The 14930-nt window shown below is 39.3% G+C and overlaps 1 protein-coding gene and 1 pseudogene across 21 annotated transcripts in view; both read right to left on the bottom strand.

The window, feature by feature from the left end:
• Nucleotides 1-14930, bottom strand: part of FOXP1 (forkhead box P1) — a 513657-nt gene that overhangs the window by 89000 nt on the left and 409727 nt on the right. For all 20 annotated transcript variants that reach the window (XR_014165850.1, XM_081901936.1, XM_081901945.1 and 17 more), the window contains 2 exons: nt 12678-12837; nt 4835-5039 (listed from right to left, as the gene is read on the bottom strand). Coding sequence is in view for 19 of the 20 variants with exons in the window: in XM_081901936.1 (XP_081758062.1) it covers nt 4835-5039; nt 12678-12837 (365 nt within the window). In the remaining variant the exon portion in view is untranslated. The remainder of the gene's footprint in view (nt 1-4834; nt 5040-12677; nt 12838-14930) is intronic.
• Nucleotides 1405-3167, bottom strand: LOC309359290 (small ubiquitin-related modifier 3 pseudogene; annotated as a pseudogene). Its single transcript has 2 exons — nt 3135-3167; nt 1405-2085 (listed from the first exon to the last, which is right to left on the bottom strand). The product of its transcript is annotated as a small ubiquitin-related modifier 3 pseudogene (transcript).

The raw sequence follows: 14930 nt of genomic DNA, 5'->3' as shown, positions 1-14930 counted from the left end.
GGGCAAAAGGAGGGCATTTAAATACAACCTGTATATTTCCGTATCTTGTTCATTTAAAACAAAATATATATTTAGGGCTCAAACTAAAATATGAAATAGGTAAATTAAGTTAAATTAAACTCAAAATGTCCATTCATACTGAAAAAATAATCTTGCAGTGAAACTGCTCCTAAATATTTATAATGACTACTAAAAAAGAAATATTTCCCAGTCCTGTTTTTTCAGAAGAAGCTTCGTATTCAGATAAGGTTACCTGAAACAAACATGCCCCTTGTACCCTAGATAGCATTCTCTCTCAAACCTTCATCTGCTTCCCGGAATACTCAGAAATATCTTTTTTAAAACAAACAAATAAATAAAAAGCTGGAGAAAAACATCTAAACAAGCAGAGTTTTATGTGTCATATGACACCTAGGCAGGCACCACATTGCCTGACAAAGCAGCAACAGAAACCTTAAGTGCCTTAGTCGGCATTCTTCAGCACATACTATGCCTCCTCTTCTTATGGACAGAGGTAATTCAATCATGCTACTGCAAATTGATGGTGCCAACCTCAAACGCGCCAAAGAGAAGGGAAGCCACCAAAAGCTTGAACCCTCTTCCACTCTGAGCCATTTATCTTTCATATTTTGATGGACTCAAAAAGGGTTTTTAAAGAATTGTTCTACTGAACACTAATAAATGATACTGTGCACGTGTATTACAAAATTCATTAGAGGTTAAGGCTGCATTATTATGTTTTCGTTTGATAAAATAAAGAATTGGGACAAAGTTTGTTTTCAAATTTTCTTCCAAAGCTGATTTCAAGCCACTAGTAAATCACAAATGGCAAAGTGTCAACATTTATTACATGTGAATTTTTAAATGAAGAATATGCTTTGGAGGCACAATTTAAGGTGCAGCATTTCCTCCCCAGCTTTTCGATTTGACAGACAAGATTCCATTAAAAACAAATTGTGCAACTATGTTAGGTTCCAAATTTAACATGTAGGGATATATTACATTCCTTTAAAAAAACCTACTATCTTGCAATTAGACAGAGATCAGATCACAAAGATAAGGAAATGTCCATTAAAAGCAGATCCAAGTAAGTCACCAACTTTTGCAAAGCAGTTCTGCATAGAGTATAAACAGGCAAATTCTGCTGCAGCTCTAAGAAATATCACTGAACCATTTGGCTTGACTACACATAAAAGCCAACAGTGCCAATTTCCTGTTCTTTTTTCTTTTCTTTAAAAAATATTTTATTCTATGCTATCTTATTATGAAAAAGCATGTGTACATTTGCATTACCTTAAAGTTTAAACTGTCACTAAGCATGGATCTGAAAGTACTGTCCTTTCTGTATATCCCATTAACAATTTTAGAGTAATACCTGTGTTTAATGGTAAAATCCTTTCCTTCTCAACTCAACGGTTTTGAGGAGAAACTTATTATTGCAAGGAAAGATATTTCAATATTTACATTACATAATTAACCAGTAAAACAGAAACAATGAAAGCCAGGACTAAGTATCCTTGTTTCACAGTAGCCTCGTGTTTAGGCCACCAATTTATAGAAACAAGATGACAGCAGACAACAAGTATTTGAAAATTTAATTTTGACTTGGGCCCATTTTTATGATACAGTAATTTTCCACAGATGCAACTTCAACTTGCACACACAGTATATCAGGGACAGGAAAAGAATTTGGATAAATGTCTTCAGAACATGAGAAGATGCCTATATGATTGGCATGTTCATTTGTTTACTATTTAATAGCAAATCCAAGGACAAATGATAAAGTGAGTTGGATTTTCACATTCCTCTTCCTAAAAGGACAGGATATTTAGCACATGCCACCAGTCTGCTGTTGAAACACATCAATAGTATCTTCATCTTCCATTTCCAACCGTGCAGGTGTGTCTGTTTCATTAATTGGTTGTCCATCAAATCTGAATCTAATCTGTCTCATTGACAAACCCTGTCTCTCACAATAGGCCTCACAATGCCGTTTTATTTTAAACTGGACCACTGATCCATTGGGCCAGCTACTCTTAAATTGATATGGTCATCCTCCATTTTTATTCCTTCCTTGGATTTCTCCTCGGATATGTCGTCACATCAGGCAAGGACCTCAAGGAGCAAGTCCGCACCTGCTTGGAGCCCATGTCTTCCTGTACTCTCCTCTCCCACCCGCCGCCAATTTTCTGTTCTAACACAGTATCTAGCACATATCACGTTAATATTCCATTAGCACAAAAACACTGTCTACAATCCACTCCACGAGGTGTGAAGGCTTGGTTTTGGCTTATTCTAGCACATGCACATAGTGTTAAACCATGGTTTAGTGTTACATGCGAACCAGACCAGATAGTCCTACACAGTGAGGCAAAGAGCACACCAGCTTTGTTAACCAGTCCTATGTTCTGTTGGAAACTGAAATATTGCAGTCTGTATGGTAGGATGTGAACAAACTGAATTCTACATGCCACAGAAGAAAGTAGCTCGGCGGGCACAGAATATAAGCAAACAGACACACATATGCTGCCAAGTGGGGTCCATTTCTGGCTTTAAGCTGTTCATTACTCATATATGCCACAGAAACACTTATTCCAGTGCACAGCCTTTAGTCTTTAAAGTTCGGGGGGGTGCATGCACATGCGCGCGCATACACAATGCGTTACGATTCTCTCTCCCTTTTTCTATAAGTTGGAAGAAGCCAAGAACATTTTTTGTACATCTCAGCCTCCCAAGAAAACTCAGTCTTCTGGTGCTACAGCAAACATATTTCATTTGACAGACATGCACAAATGTACACCAACAACAACAGGACTAAGTCCTCCCTGTCTAAGTAACAGACACTATATATGACAATATCTCAATTCAAAAAAATGTTCTTAAGTATTTTGCATCTATACATGACAGCTTTGTTTTCTTCATGTAAGCAAGGCACAAGATGTGCTTATATGCTTTGCCTTACCAAAAAAATTTCAAATCACTTGACTAGGAAAAACTTTGGCCAGGAAAAACAACAACCAGTCACCTACAAATTAGTGAGAATAGGCAATTAAGTAAAATAGTTAATTCTCTTTTGATTATTAAGCATATCAAGTTCCAAAGAGGAAAAGATCCTTCTCAACATAAACACATACACTTGTCTTCATCACCGAGCCATGAAAGATCATGGCTGGGATCTCAATGGCACAGCGAGAGAGCTTTGTTGAATAGGGAGGCCTTCTCTAGCCATCTCCTCTAAAAGCAGACCTCACCCCACATTCCCCATTTGACAACCCATTTCTGAAACTCAGGGGGACTTTTTGCAACAGCATCTCGTACTGCACAATGAGTGGCAATTAGATGCAGGGGGATCCAAACAAAGGCGGTGGGTGTGTTTGTGTGAGGACCTGCACCTACTTGGCCCTTCCCCTGTGATTCAAACAAAAGAAGCAGAGAGACCAAAACAACAGTCCCAATACGTACCTAGATGTTTTCCTAAGAAGGACGATCCACAAAAGGGACAGCAAATGTTAGAACAAGAGGGGTTGTTGTTTCTGTTTTTAAGGTGCTATGTTTGTTGCTCTAGATTTTAATGAGTTCAGCAGCAGTTTTCAAACACGATACCTTTTGGCCTTACAAGTCAGTGTGAAATCTGAAGTAGCTAAATCACGAGGTGGGGAACTGGATCTGTTTGATGGGCCAGATACTCATCTGCACCACCACCCCAACCCAATTTGACATGTGGCTGGGACTGCCCACCTGCCAATCACTTGACATCACAGTCAGATGACACCTTTGGGACAGCAATTTGCAATCACACCATCCAGATAAAGAGCCTTCCAAATTGCTTCTCAAGAACCAACAACCAGTTGACAGACAAACAGCAACAGGATAAAATATATTTCTGAGAAATTGCTTCCCAGGTACCACAAGGAAACAATATACATTAAAACTGGCACCTGCAAAATAATGAGATCTTGACAACATAAACTTGCATTTATTCAGATACCTGAATACATTCCTGCTACGTTTGTCCATGTGAGCACGAACCTATCCTTGGGTTATGTCATATGTTGTAGCACATGCCAATCGTAATCAGCGGATAGCAGGATCACTTATATTCAGGATTACCACCTTCATATATTGCATTCTTCTTTAGAAAGCGAGCACCTCAACACAAGTCAGAACTGCTCATGTGGACAAAAATGTGTTTGGTAAACCAACTCAAAGACACAACAAAGATTAGTGACTAAGTCAGCAAATACTCATCATGAGTCCAGGGGTATCAGCAGTAACATTTATACAACACTCATTAAGTTAACTCTTAGCTTACACACTCAAAACCAGTTGCTGAATTAATAGAAATACAGGAAGCTGCCTTATACTGAGTGTTTTCTAGCTCAATACAGTGGTACCTCAGGTTACGAACTTAATTCATTCCAGAGGTCCATTCTTAACCTGAGGTGTGCTTTCACTAATGGAGCCTCTTGCTGCCGCCGCATGATTTCCGTTCTCATCCGGGGCAAAGTTCTCAACCCGAGGTACTACTTCCAGCTTAGCAGAGTTTGTAATCCGAAATGTTTGTAACCTGAAACGTTTGTAACCCGAGGTACCACTGTACTGTCCACCACTGACTGGCAGCAGATCTCCAGAACGTCCCAGCTGGGGATCAAACTTGGGACCTTCTTTATACAAAGCAAATGCTCTACTGCTGAGCTATGGTTCTTCTCCATACGCTAGGCTATTTCCCCCCTTGTATGTAGGTGACAGAAGCCATAGGCATGAATAAAACAAACACCACAGTAAAGATATACCGCTCTGGGCAGAGATAAGGAGGAATTCTAGAAGCACTTACCTCTCTCTTTTAGGAGTGTGGACTGATAGTTGTCCATTTGTTGAGGCATGTGAGTTTATTATTAAGGAGGCCTTAGAAGAGGCTGAGGAGGAGATGCATGTTGTTGACAGGTCTAAACTGCTGTGGTTGTTGCTTGCGGCTTCCTCTGCTGTGTGAGAACCCGTCACTTCCTTCCAGAGTTGCTGCAGTTCATTTGGAATCATGCCTGAAACAAAATTGAATAGTGAAATTAATTAACAGCTAATTTAGCCATCTTCAAACAGTAATTAATATCAAAGCCGGAAAACAAAACCTAGTCTGGGAGGTTATTTTTCAAATTCCAAGGACCAAGTAATAAATGCCACATACACACCACTGAATTGGAGCAATAGTAATGCTGCCTGCCAAGTCAACGTTTTCCATAAACTGCATGTCCCTGCGGTTGATTAGTTAGGCTTCACTGTTATGGTAAACTGGAAGGCGGGCAACACGGAAGTCCCATTGCAGTCAATACATCAAAAGCCAAAAGGTAGTTTTTAAAGGCTATTTCTAGTCCTCACTGAAGACGTGAATACAGGAATATGAAAGGCTCAGAAATAAGGAAAGAAAATCATGGCATTTCCCTTATTTTATTTTTTTATCACTTCATGATGAACTTTCACATTTAAATAATGTAATACTTTTAAGTCCAATGAGTCAAACAACCTGGGCTGGCTGCATGTTTTAGAGAGCCTTGAGCAAAGGGCTCTCTGGTGGATTGATGGGTTAAAGGTAAAGGGACCCCTGACTGTTAGGTCCAGTCGCGGACGACTCTGGGGTTGCGGTGCTCATCTTGCTTTACTGGCCAAGGGAGCCAGCGTACAGCTTCCAGGTCATGTGGCCAGCATGACTAAGCTGCTTCTGGTGCAACAGAACACCGAAATCAGAGTAGCGCATGGAAACACAGTTTACCTTCCCGTCGGAGCGGTACCTATTTATCTACTTGCACTGGTGTGCTTTTGAATCGCTAGGTTGGCAAGAACTGGGACCGAGCAATGGGTGACCATTTAGGTTGATGGCTGAAGAAGTTGTCTCAACAGAAGTGTTAACTGTTTTTAAAAACACACACAATGCAACAGCAGCAGCAACATTTTTGTATGTGTGAATGTAACAGATTTAGGAGAATTGCTGGGGTGAGAGCAGAACAAGTTGCATTCTGAATAGTGTGCTGCCAGCCCATGACATTCTCTAGAACAGAGATGGCATTTTTGTGTGCAATTAAACTAGGACTTTTCAATACAGAGAGATTTGTGCTTCCTCATGTTGCGTTCTCTCTTAAGATCTACCAGACAACAAGTGGCAGTGCTATGGCTATGGGGGGGGGGCTGGGGGCAGGGATTTACAGCCTGCAACCATCCAAAAATGCATTATGGGAAAGAACAGTCAAGCCACCTAGCTATTTTATCAATTGTGAACTTGCAAACCAAATTGGCTTTTAATAGCCAATTTTTCATAATTTTTAGCTTTGAAGTGAATTGGTGAATTTATACATGGTGAATTGGTGAATTTATACATGGTGAATTTATACATGGTTTGCAGTCATACACTCATTTCAGAAATATTATTTAATGAGAATGTATGTATGGGATGATATTGGTTTATGTATGTGAAGGGACCCTATTGTAAGTTTGTACTGGGTCCAAAAGAATACACTTCAGCCCTGTGACAAGCTCAATCACTGTCAGCTTTAACATGGCACAGCTTCTTGAATATCCTTACAGACTCATTACTTGTCACCTATGATTTTAGGCCTTAATGCACAAACAACCTTTCATGCTTTACATCAAGCTATTTGGGACACAGGACAAACAATTAACTCAACATATACAATTCCTGGGGGAATATATATTGAGAGAGTGGAAACTAGTTAAAACAGAACCTTTTCTTATTGATAGGCCCATTCTCTTAATCACAATGGGAAGTAAAGCTCCAACTGAGGTTTTCCTTTCAAGATTTATATTGCAAAACAATTATTGGCTGGTTTCTGAAGGAGAATCTAAATAAATGGTGCTTCATTTTCTAAGAGACTTGGCGACAGATATATTTTAACCTCACTTCAGAAGCAAGGAAGGTCTTCAAAATAAATTTATTCATCTGTGTTATTATGACAACATGAACCACAATGGTACTAATTTTGTGCTTAAGTTGTAAATGATGACAAATAGCTTTGTTATTAAATACAGTTTTTATTAATCACTTTTAGACATAAATTATGAATTCACATTGTCTTCATGAAAAGCTTTTCGAATTTTAACAGTCAAATTGATTATACCATGATTATTTCATTAACACACCTATCTTTCTCATTAATTTTGGTTTCTAGCACTGCTCAGTTAATTGATGGATGTGTCTAGCTTAAAAAACCCTGCAAGTTTCTATATAAGTAACACTATTATTATTACTGTCATTTCTTGATCAGTGCTAATGAGCCATTGGAAGTGAAATAAAAACATACTTTTTTAAAAAGAAGAAGAAATACTGTTTAACAAGGTAAGTTCAAAATGGTGTATGCCACCAACTTCATATTTTGAAGAAATTACAGTTTAATATGACATCCCATAAAGGTTATGCATGCCAAAATCTGAGAGTAGTTTGTTCTACTGTTGTAGACTGGCATGGGCATATGGGACAAGCTGGAGTTTTAAGTTTTAAAAGCATGTAGAATCAGTCATGTTTTCAAAAATAAAATTAATTGATTTCTTTTGAAGAACTTAGAAGTCTAGGTGTCAATGGATGCAACTGCTTTGTTTCAACCTACGGTACTCTGTTATCCTTGCTTTTTTTCAAGGGTGGGGAGGAGAATCTGCCATTTTAAAAATATACATCCGTGTCTGAAACAGACATGTCTCTTACCAAACCTACGGCATTAAAGACAGTATACAATATATTCATTTGAAACACATAATAAAAAATGCCAAGGTCTAAATTTAATTTATTTTTGTCATTTAGAATACAATGGCTAGATAATCATCTCAACGTGATCAGCCAAACATCTTTACTTTGCTAAACTGTTAAAGATTTTAATTATGCTAGCTTTGGAGAGCACTGGTCTAATGAGGCGATAGACTCCAGAGAATCTAAGTGGTTAAGAACTGTGAAATGAGTCTGATAGGATTTTTTTTATATTCACCGTGGATCGTTTGCATATCAAAGAGGAGTAAATTATTGCACGACAGACCAATAACCTTCCCCGCCTTTCTGAGAGTAGCATTAACGAAAACATTTGGTCTTTGCTAGTGGGCCGCCTAAAATATATATATGCAAAAATGCTTTTTAAGTGTTTGCAATTAGTACATATTCTAAAATACACTTCGGTTTATACATTAAGTGATCAGATAGTCTAAAGATGCATCTATTGCTATAAAGTCATTCCTTCTCCTTTCATAAAAATCAAATGCCAATTATATTTTGATGGATTTTGTCCCATATGAGCATTTAGTTATTAGACATATTCAATTATTGCTTGTCCCTTGAAATTAAACCTCTGAGGCAATTTAAACAAAGAGAAAGGTCACGACACAATCCTGTGTCCTGTTTAGCTGCAACTGGGCTATTATTTTCAAACACCTTGCAAAGTGACAGTGTGGGATGTATTTTTAGCTAACACGCTTGACAGGACTGTCTCCACACTAACAATTACCTGTGAATATGACTGACCCTTTCACCACTGTTTACTCAGTTGAAACAATAGTGAATGGACTTGTCTGTTGATGGGAACATATTGATAATAGAACACATGAGTCAACATCATTTTTTATTTTGGGAGGATACACCGATATGAGAAAAAGACATTTGCCGTTATCATTACTGCTACCATTAGCTATTATAAAATCTTCATATACATAACTCTAGATTTTCAAAGTGAGATGATGCTGTGTGTTTCTGCTTGATTGTCGTTGATTTATATGACCAAAAAAAACTGAATACCACAGAAAATCTCTCGATATATCAAGGGCAAAAGGGGCAATTAGCAAGCTGCAACATCTACAGAAGGATTTGTCCACTATATAACAGATGGGCAATTCATAACATTAATGAGAACTGTCTTTGTACAACAAATTCCACAATTTTGATATAAAAGGCAAAGAAAGTATCTGTAACTGCAGTTGGAGGTGGTCACGGGCATAAGGACTGCAGGTCAGATTGAATTATGTAACAGAATCTAATTATGATGTCACAGAGATCCAAGTGACATAATTGTCCCCCAAACCAGGACAATGCTATTATGAACTCTTCAACAAGTAATAGTTTTCTTTTTTAGCACAAACACCATGGATAATTTTATCTGACAGTTGAGAAATGTTGCAGAAAGTTAGTTACTGCTAAATCACACCTAAGGGGTGATTAAATATAGTGGCCTCTGCTACTAGCAGAACCTAAGAGGTGGGAATGATACAATCACGATGAACCCACCGACACTAGAATATTGTAATATCAGAGAGAAATCACATTTTTTTTTAGCTTCTAACATTGGGCTCATAGTTATTAGCATTCTAATTTATGTTCCAGCAATTTGGTAGGTACAAATTGAGAGCACAGGCATGTATCTATCTTCGAAGCACATCAAATAGATAAAATAAGGTAAAAGGTAAATGACCCCTGGACAGCTAGGTCCAGTCAAAGGTGACTATGGGGTGCAGCACTCATCTCGCTTCAGGCTGAGGGAGCAGACGTTTGTCCACAAGCAGCTTTCCGGGTCATGTGGCCAGCAGGACTAAATCACTTCTGGCGCAACGGAACACTGTGACGGAAGCCAGAGCACACCGAAATGCCGTTTATCTTTCTGCCACAGCGGTACCTATTTATCTACTTGCACTGGTGTACTTTTGAACTGCTAGGTTGGCAGGAGATGGGAGAGAGCAACGGGAGCTCACTCCATTGTGGGGATTTGAACTGCCGGCTTTCCGAATCCTAAATATGTTTCCTTGAAAGTGAGGTCCACTGAGATTAGAATCAGAATACCTTCTATTTTAGTCTTGTGTAGTTTGGCGTTCTAGGTCTGGTTGTTTAGGATGCTTCTTAAAAGAAGTTTGCTTTACAGCTGATGCTGAGTACAGACATAAAGTGTAGATTATTGATGCATTTGAATGTAAGGGCAGGAGTGATTACACAAATGTTTCAATGTTATATATGCTGTTTTATTGTAAGGCAATGGATTGTAATTGATTAAAACTTTTTAAATGTTTTGCTTCAGAGCTCTTTGAAACAAGCAAGAAATGCTGCATCATTTGTGGTTGTTTCTGTCATATTTACCAATATAATTTCACCTCTAAAATGCAGAAATGGATTGAATGGCTTGTATTTTTAACAACAAATCTACTTCCATCTAGTAAAAGATTCTTTATGTACTTTAAAACAGTTGCCAGTTACAAAAAGGGTGTCTATACTTTAAGTGTTCATTGCCAATTATTATTACAGACTGGAGCTTTCACACTCTTCTTCGTTGCATTTTTTTTTCCGTGGGAGAAGTATCTTCTTCATTATAGAAGAAAATGCAGGCAAAGGCTTAAAAAATGTATGTTGTGGGGACAGCTGACAGATTACTGTTCGTGGAACTCGATTTTCCAACCCCAGGTACTCACTGGCTCAAAGACAACTTGAGTTGCTCAACCTTTTTTTGTCCTTGTACCTCCATACCCAGGTGACCATGTTCAAGCAAGCAGAAAGTTGATTTAAACCTCATAACGACATCAGTTTTTAGCCATCAGATCTCTCCAATAAAGGAAAGGAATGTGTTGCATTCTGACCTGTCTGAATTCTCAAGTTACCTTTCCCCCTGTCTTTTCCACAACACAACAGAACCCCATAATCATAATAGTGTGAAAGGGGAGAGGGGAATAATAACGTAACTGAAATTAGCCACCAACACAACCCAAACTGCCTTTGTTTTGTGTTTGCTTGATCTCCAGTGCTCATCCGCTTTTAAATATGCTTCCTCCTAATGTGATAGGAATAAATAGTTATACTACACTGCGAAGCCTATCAATCAATGCCCCCGACTGCTGCATTACCTACTGGTGTCTCTGATGTGTTGCTGCGCAGATTACACTTCATGCATCACCACATTCATTTCTTTCACATTACACATGACCGTGTCTTGTCACTGCCCAATTGCCCTCTTTTGGACAGCTTAACTGATGTACTATATACAGTGAGGATCACCAAGCGAACTTAACAGTATAGAAACTGTGGGGAAAAATTTGGAAGGCTGAAGCCAGAGTCCAGTGGGTGGGTATGCAAGAACAGCTTGTGATGTTTCTTACCAATAAATCTGGAGGTATAATTAACTTGCGCTGTAATTTTTTTACATGTACAAAACCAGCAATAGCCTGCATGCCTTCTCCTGCTTCCCCCCCCTAGGGTTTTTACTTTACAGTATTTTTTCTTACTCATCCATATTGTCCATAATGTGCCAAGTAAATTTCCCAGTAGTCTCAACCTCTCTCAGGAACAGCGGGAGTTTGGAGCACATAACCAACACCAACCCTTCGATAAAAACCACTAAGTATTTGAGCCTGTTCAGTCATTACCTGGCATGTAGGATTCTATCAGGAATGAAATCAAAAGCATGCTCCCTCCACTGACCTCAGTGCAGGAAAAAGGTAACAAGTGCACTGAGAGACCACGTGTTCAGATAAATGCAAGACATGGTGATTCAGTTAATTAATTTTCTCCAGAGGAAAAACAGAAAAAATAACATATGAGCAAGAAGGTTGCTCTCAAATCTCTTCTACTATGTACCAAGAAACAACTGAACAGGTATTTTGGGCAGTAAAGGTGAATTTAGGATTGGGGTGGGGGAAGAAGGAAAAAAGTCTATCACTTGCACAGTGGTACCTCGGGTTAAAAACACCTCGGGTTACAAACACTTTGGATTACAGACTCTGCTAACCCAGAAGCAGTACCTCGGATTAAGAACTTTACCTCAGGATGAGAACAGAAATCATGCGGCGGTGGCAGAGGGAGGCCCCATTAGCTAAAGTGGTACCTCAGGTTAAAAATGGTTTCAGGTTAAGAATGGACCTCCGGAACGAATTAAGTTTGTAACCAGAGGTACCACTGTACTCAATTACGGAGGTGGGGGAGTCACAGCAATACTTTTTCTGATAGCCAACATAGCTACTGTTTTCAGAAGATTGCAAGAGGCATGTTTTCGCTAAATTCAATGGGTGTCAGGAGATGGATTTCATTAAGGTCCCCCTGATATTTCTCCCTGCAATTTGAGTGCTGTCTATATGTGAATGTAGAAAGTGCGGTGATATGCCGTGAAAAGTGTCAGTTCCTGATTTCTGCCCATTACATTGCTGTAAGATGCACACACAGCCTCACAGCAACACACTATGTTCAAGACATCCAAACAATATGAAGTAGAGATACTACATTTTATTTCCAATTTTCTTCTTCTTTAAGAGCGTAAAAGCTTTCAAGTTACACAGAACTCTTCATCTGCGTAACTTTTAAGCTTTCTTATATGCTTTTAAGGTTGCATATTCTTACAAAGCTAATTGGGCTGGAAAGCATCAGTTCAACTATTCCCCGGTATCAACCATCACTTACCTGCTGCACAAAATAAAGCTGTTATAACACAGACTTGATAGATTCATAAGGCCTGAAATTCAGTTTTGGAGGTTTCATTAGGACAAGGAACCTAAACCTAAATTCTCCAAGAGGTAGATCCATCCATTAAGTAAAAAAACGCAAGACACTCAGAAGTGCTTTCCCAGTATTATATATTTCTCTAATGCTGGATAGATTTGTCAGATTAGTGTGAAGCCTGTAAAAGCTTCATTTCACAAGGCAGCAGTCCTCAACATGCCACACATACCTTGAGCAAGTGGCTGCAATGGCAAGGTAGGCTGGCCAGGCTGAATCGTCAGCAGACCCTGGCGCTGCAAAGACAGGAGGTGCTGTTGCTGCAGTTGTTGCATCTGCAAAAGCTGCTGCTGAAAGGCCAACTGCTGTGAAGTCACCTGTTGCTGCTGGGGCTGTGAAACAAAAGAAGGAAAAAAGAAATTATGGGTGGAATCCAACATAGTGCCAAGTGAACGTTTCGTCAGTAATGATGGCTGGAAACAATTTTGTGTGAAGAAAGAATCCCATAACCAGAGCACCACCACCAAAAAGGCCCTGTAGCAGAACATATACTTATTGCTGCAAAGCAGACCTGCACAACTTGGGTCCCACTAGCTAAATCTGACTGCATACCAAGGACTTGATAAATGCTGATTTTACTGCCCTTTACACGTGGAAAACCAAGGGAGATGTCAAGCACATGGCTAGCTACATTTCACAGCTGGTAGGCCACATTCAGCTTGGTGAGTCCAGCATCGCAGGCCTGCTGTATAATCAGTTTCCAACAAACCATCACATTCAGGAAGAGAAGGTATCTAATCTTGACATGTAAGGAGTGTCCAGTGGCCTGATGCCCAGAGGGAGGTCGCATTACAGTATCTAAATTTAGTCTACCAGAAAAACTTGGACTGGGTTTTCAGAAGACGGAGTCTGTGTTCCATAGCACTGAATGGAACCCACAAAGGATACTTCTCACTTTTCTAGAAAACCATATTCTGATTGGTAGGCTTGCAGGGGGCAGGGCTGTATGTACCATATTCAGCCTCTCCCTTCTCTGATCAGTACAGTACCATTGCATCTTATGTGGGGGTTTGGTACCAAGGGTTCCTTGTATATGCAAAAACACGTATTATAATTATTAATAAAATACTAAGCAACACAGTATGTATTGTTGCATGTATTTATGTGCTGATTACGGTACCTTAGGAAAATATAAGGGTATACTTGTATAATATTATACACAGAATAAAGCATGAAATGAAAGACGTGTTTGCATTTTTAGAGGAACTGGTAAAAACATAAACATGCTTCTCATGAAGATCAAGGCGCGAGATGGGTGTTGGGGGAAAATAATCTGTGCAAATTAAGTTCAACATTGAGATTTGCAGAAAACCCCATCCCAAAATGCAACTGCAGCTAACAAATGTTTGCAGCGCCAGCCATTATCCCTCACTCTGATAGTATATTTCAATATAACCCAGTCATAAAGACATTAACGAAAGTTTGCTTTGCAAATTGGGTGGGGTGGGGATGACAAGCATTTGTGTCTGGGTGTGGAGTAAAAGAACTGTGGATTTAGCATTGGCGCTGAAAACACATCACAAGCTGAGCATGTACACACAGACACCTTGTTCCTTAATGCTAAGCGTTGTCTTCCCTGACAGGAAAGTGGGAGGCAGGAGGGGGGGTTGTTATGGGAAAAAAATTATGTAATATTTGCTAAGAAAGGTGGGAGGAGCAGCACAGTCTTTTTCAAGGTGCTGATCTGTCTGGGATACCACTGCCCTATAGGTGTGCTTCCTATTTTCAAACATATATGACGAGAGAGCACAGGCTGAAGTTGCTCATGAATATATGGAGGGCACTATCTCAGAGGCAAACCTCTTCGTTCCAAGTGTAGGGATGGGAGAGGCTGCAGTTTCCTAGCCAAAGGCACTCTGCTCCCTCAATTCTCTCTCTCTGTGAAGCCCCCTTTTGTTGTTTTTCCCAGTGGCTGGGGAAACCCAGCCAGATTGGCGGGGTATAAATAATATATTGTTGTTGTTTATTATTATTATTATTATTATTATTATTATTATTATTATTATTATTATTACCACCATCATCTTTCCCCTTAAAATGTCTGGTCAATCTTTATTGCTGGCCATAGGGAAGATTTCAAAAAGGCCTGCACCCATCCTGTCCACTATTCTGTTAAAAAAAAAATTATCCAGCTTGCTAAATTTTCAACACAAGCTGTAACTTGGCTTCTATCAAACAAACCATAGTTGGTGTTAACCACAGTTTGTCAGTTTGGGTGCCTCAACAGGCTGTGGTTAAGTACAAATGGAAGCGAAAGCTTCTAAGCTCTTCCTTGCATCGGGTGGGGTGGCTCAATCTTGTCATGCTGAAGTTATGGTTTAGTTTGATGTCTGAAGAGTATTAAAGAGAAAGAGTAAACAATTCCTCTGGGCACACCCCATATAGTTCTTTGAATTCTGTCCAAAGTCTGACTGTATGACTTATA

The sequence above is a fragment of the Podarcis melisellensis genome (genome assembly GCF_964234715.1).
Source record: "Podarcis melisellensis genome assembly, chromosome: 2".
NCBI classification, from domain to species: domain Eukaryota; kingdom Metazoa; phylum Chordata; class Lepidosauria; order Squamata; family Lacertidae; genus Podarcis; species Podarcis melisellensis.
This window is presented reverse-complemented; position numbering and strand designations above follow the sequence as displayed.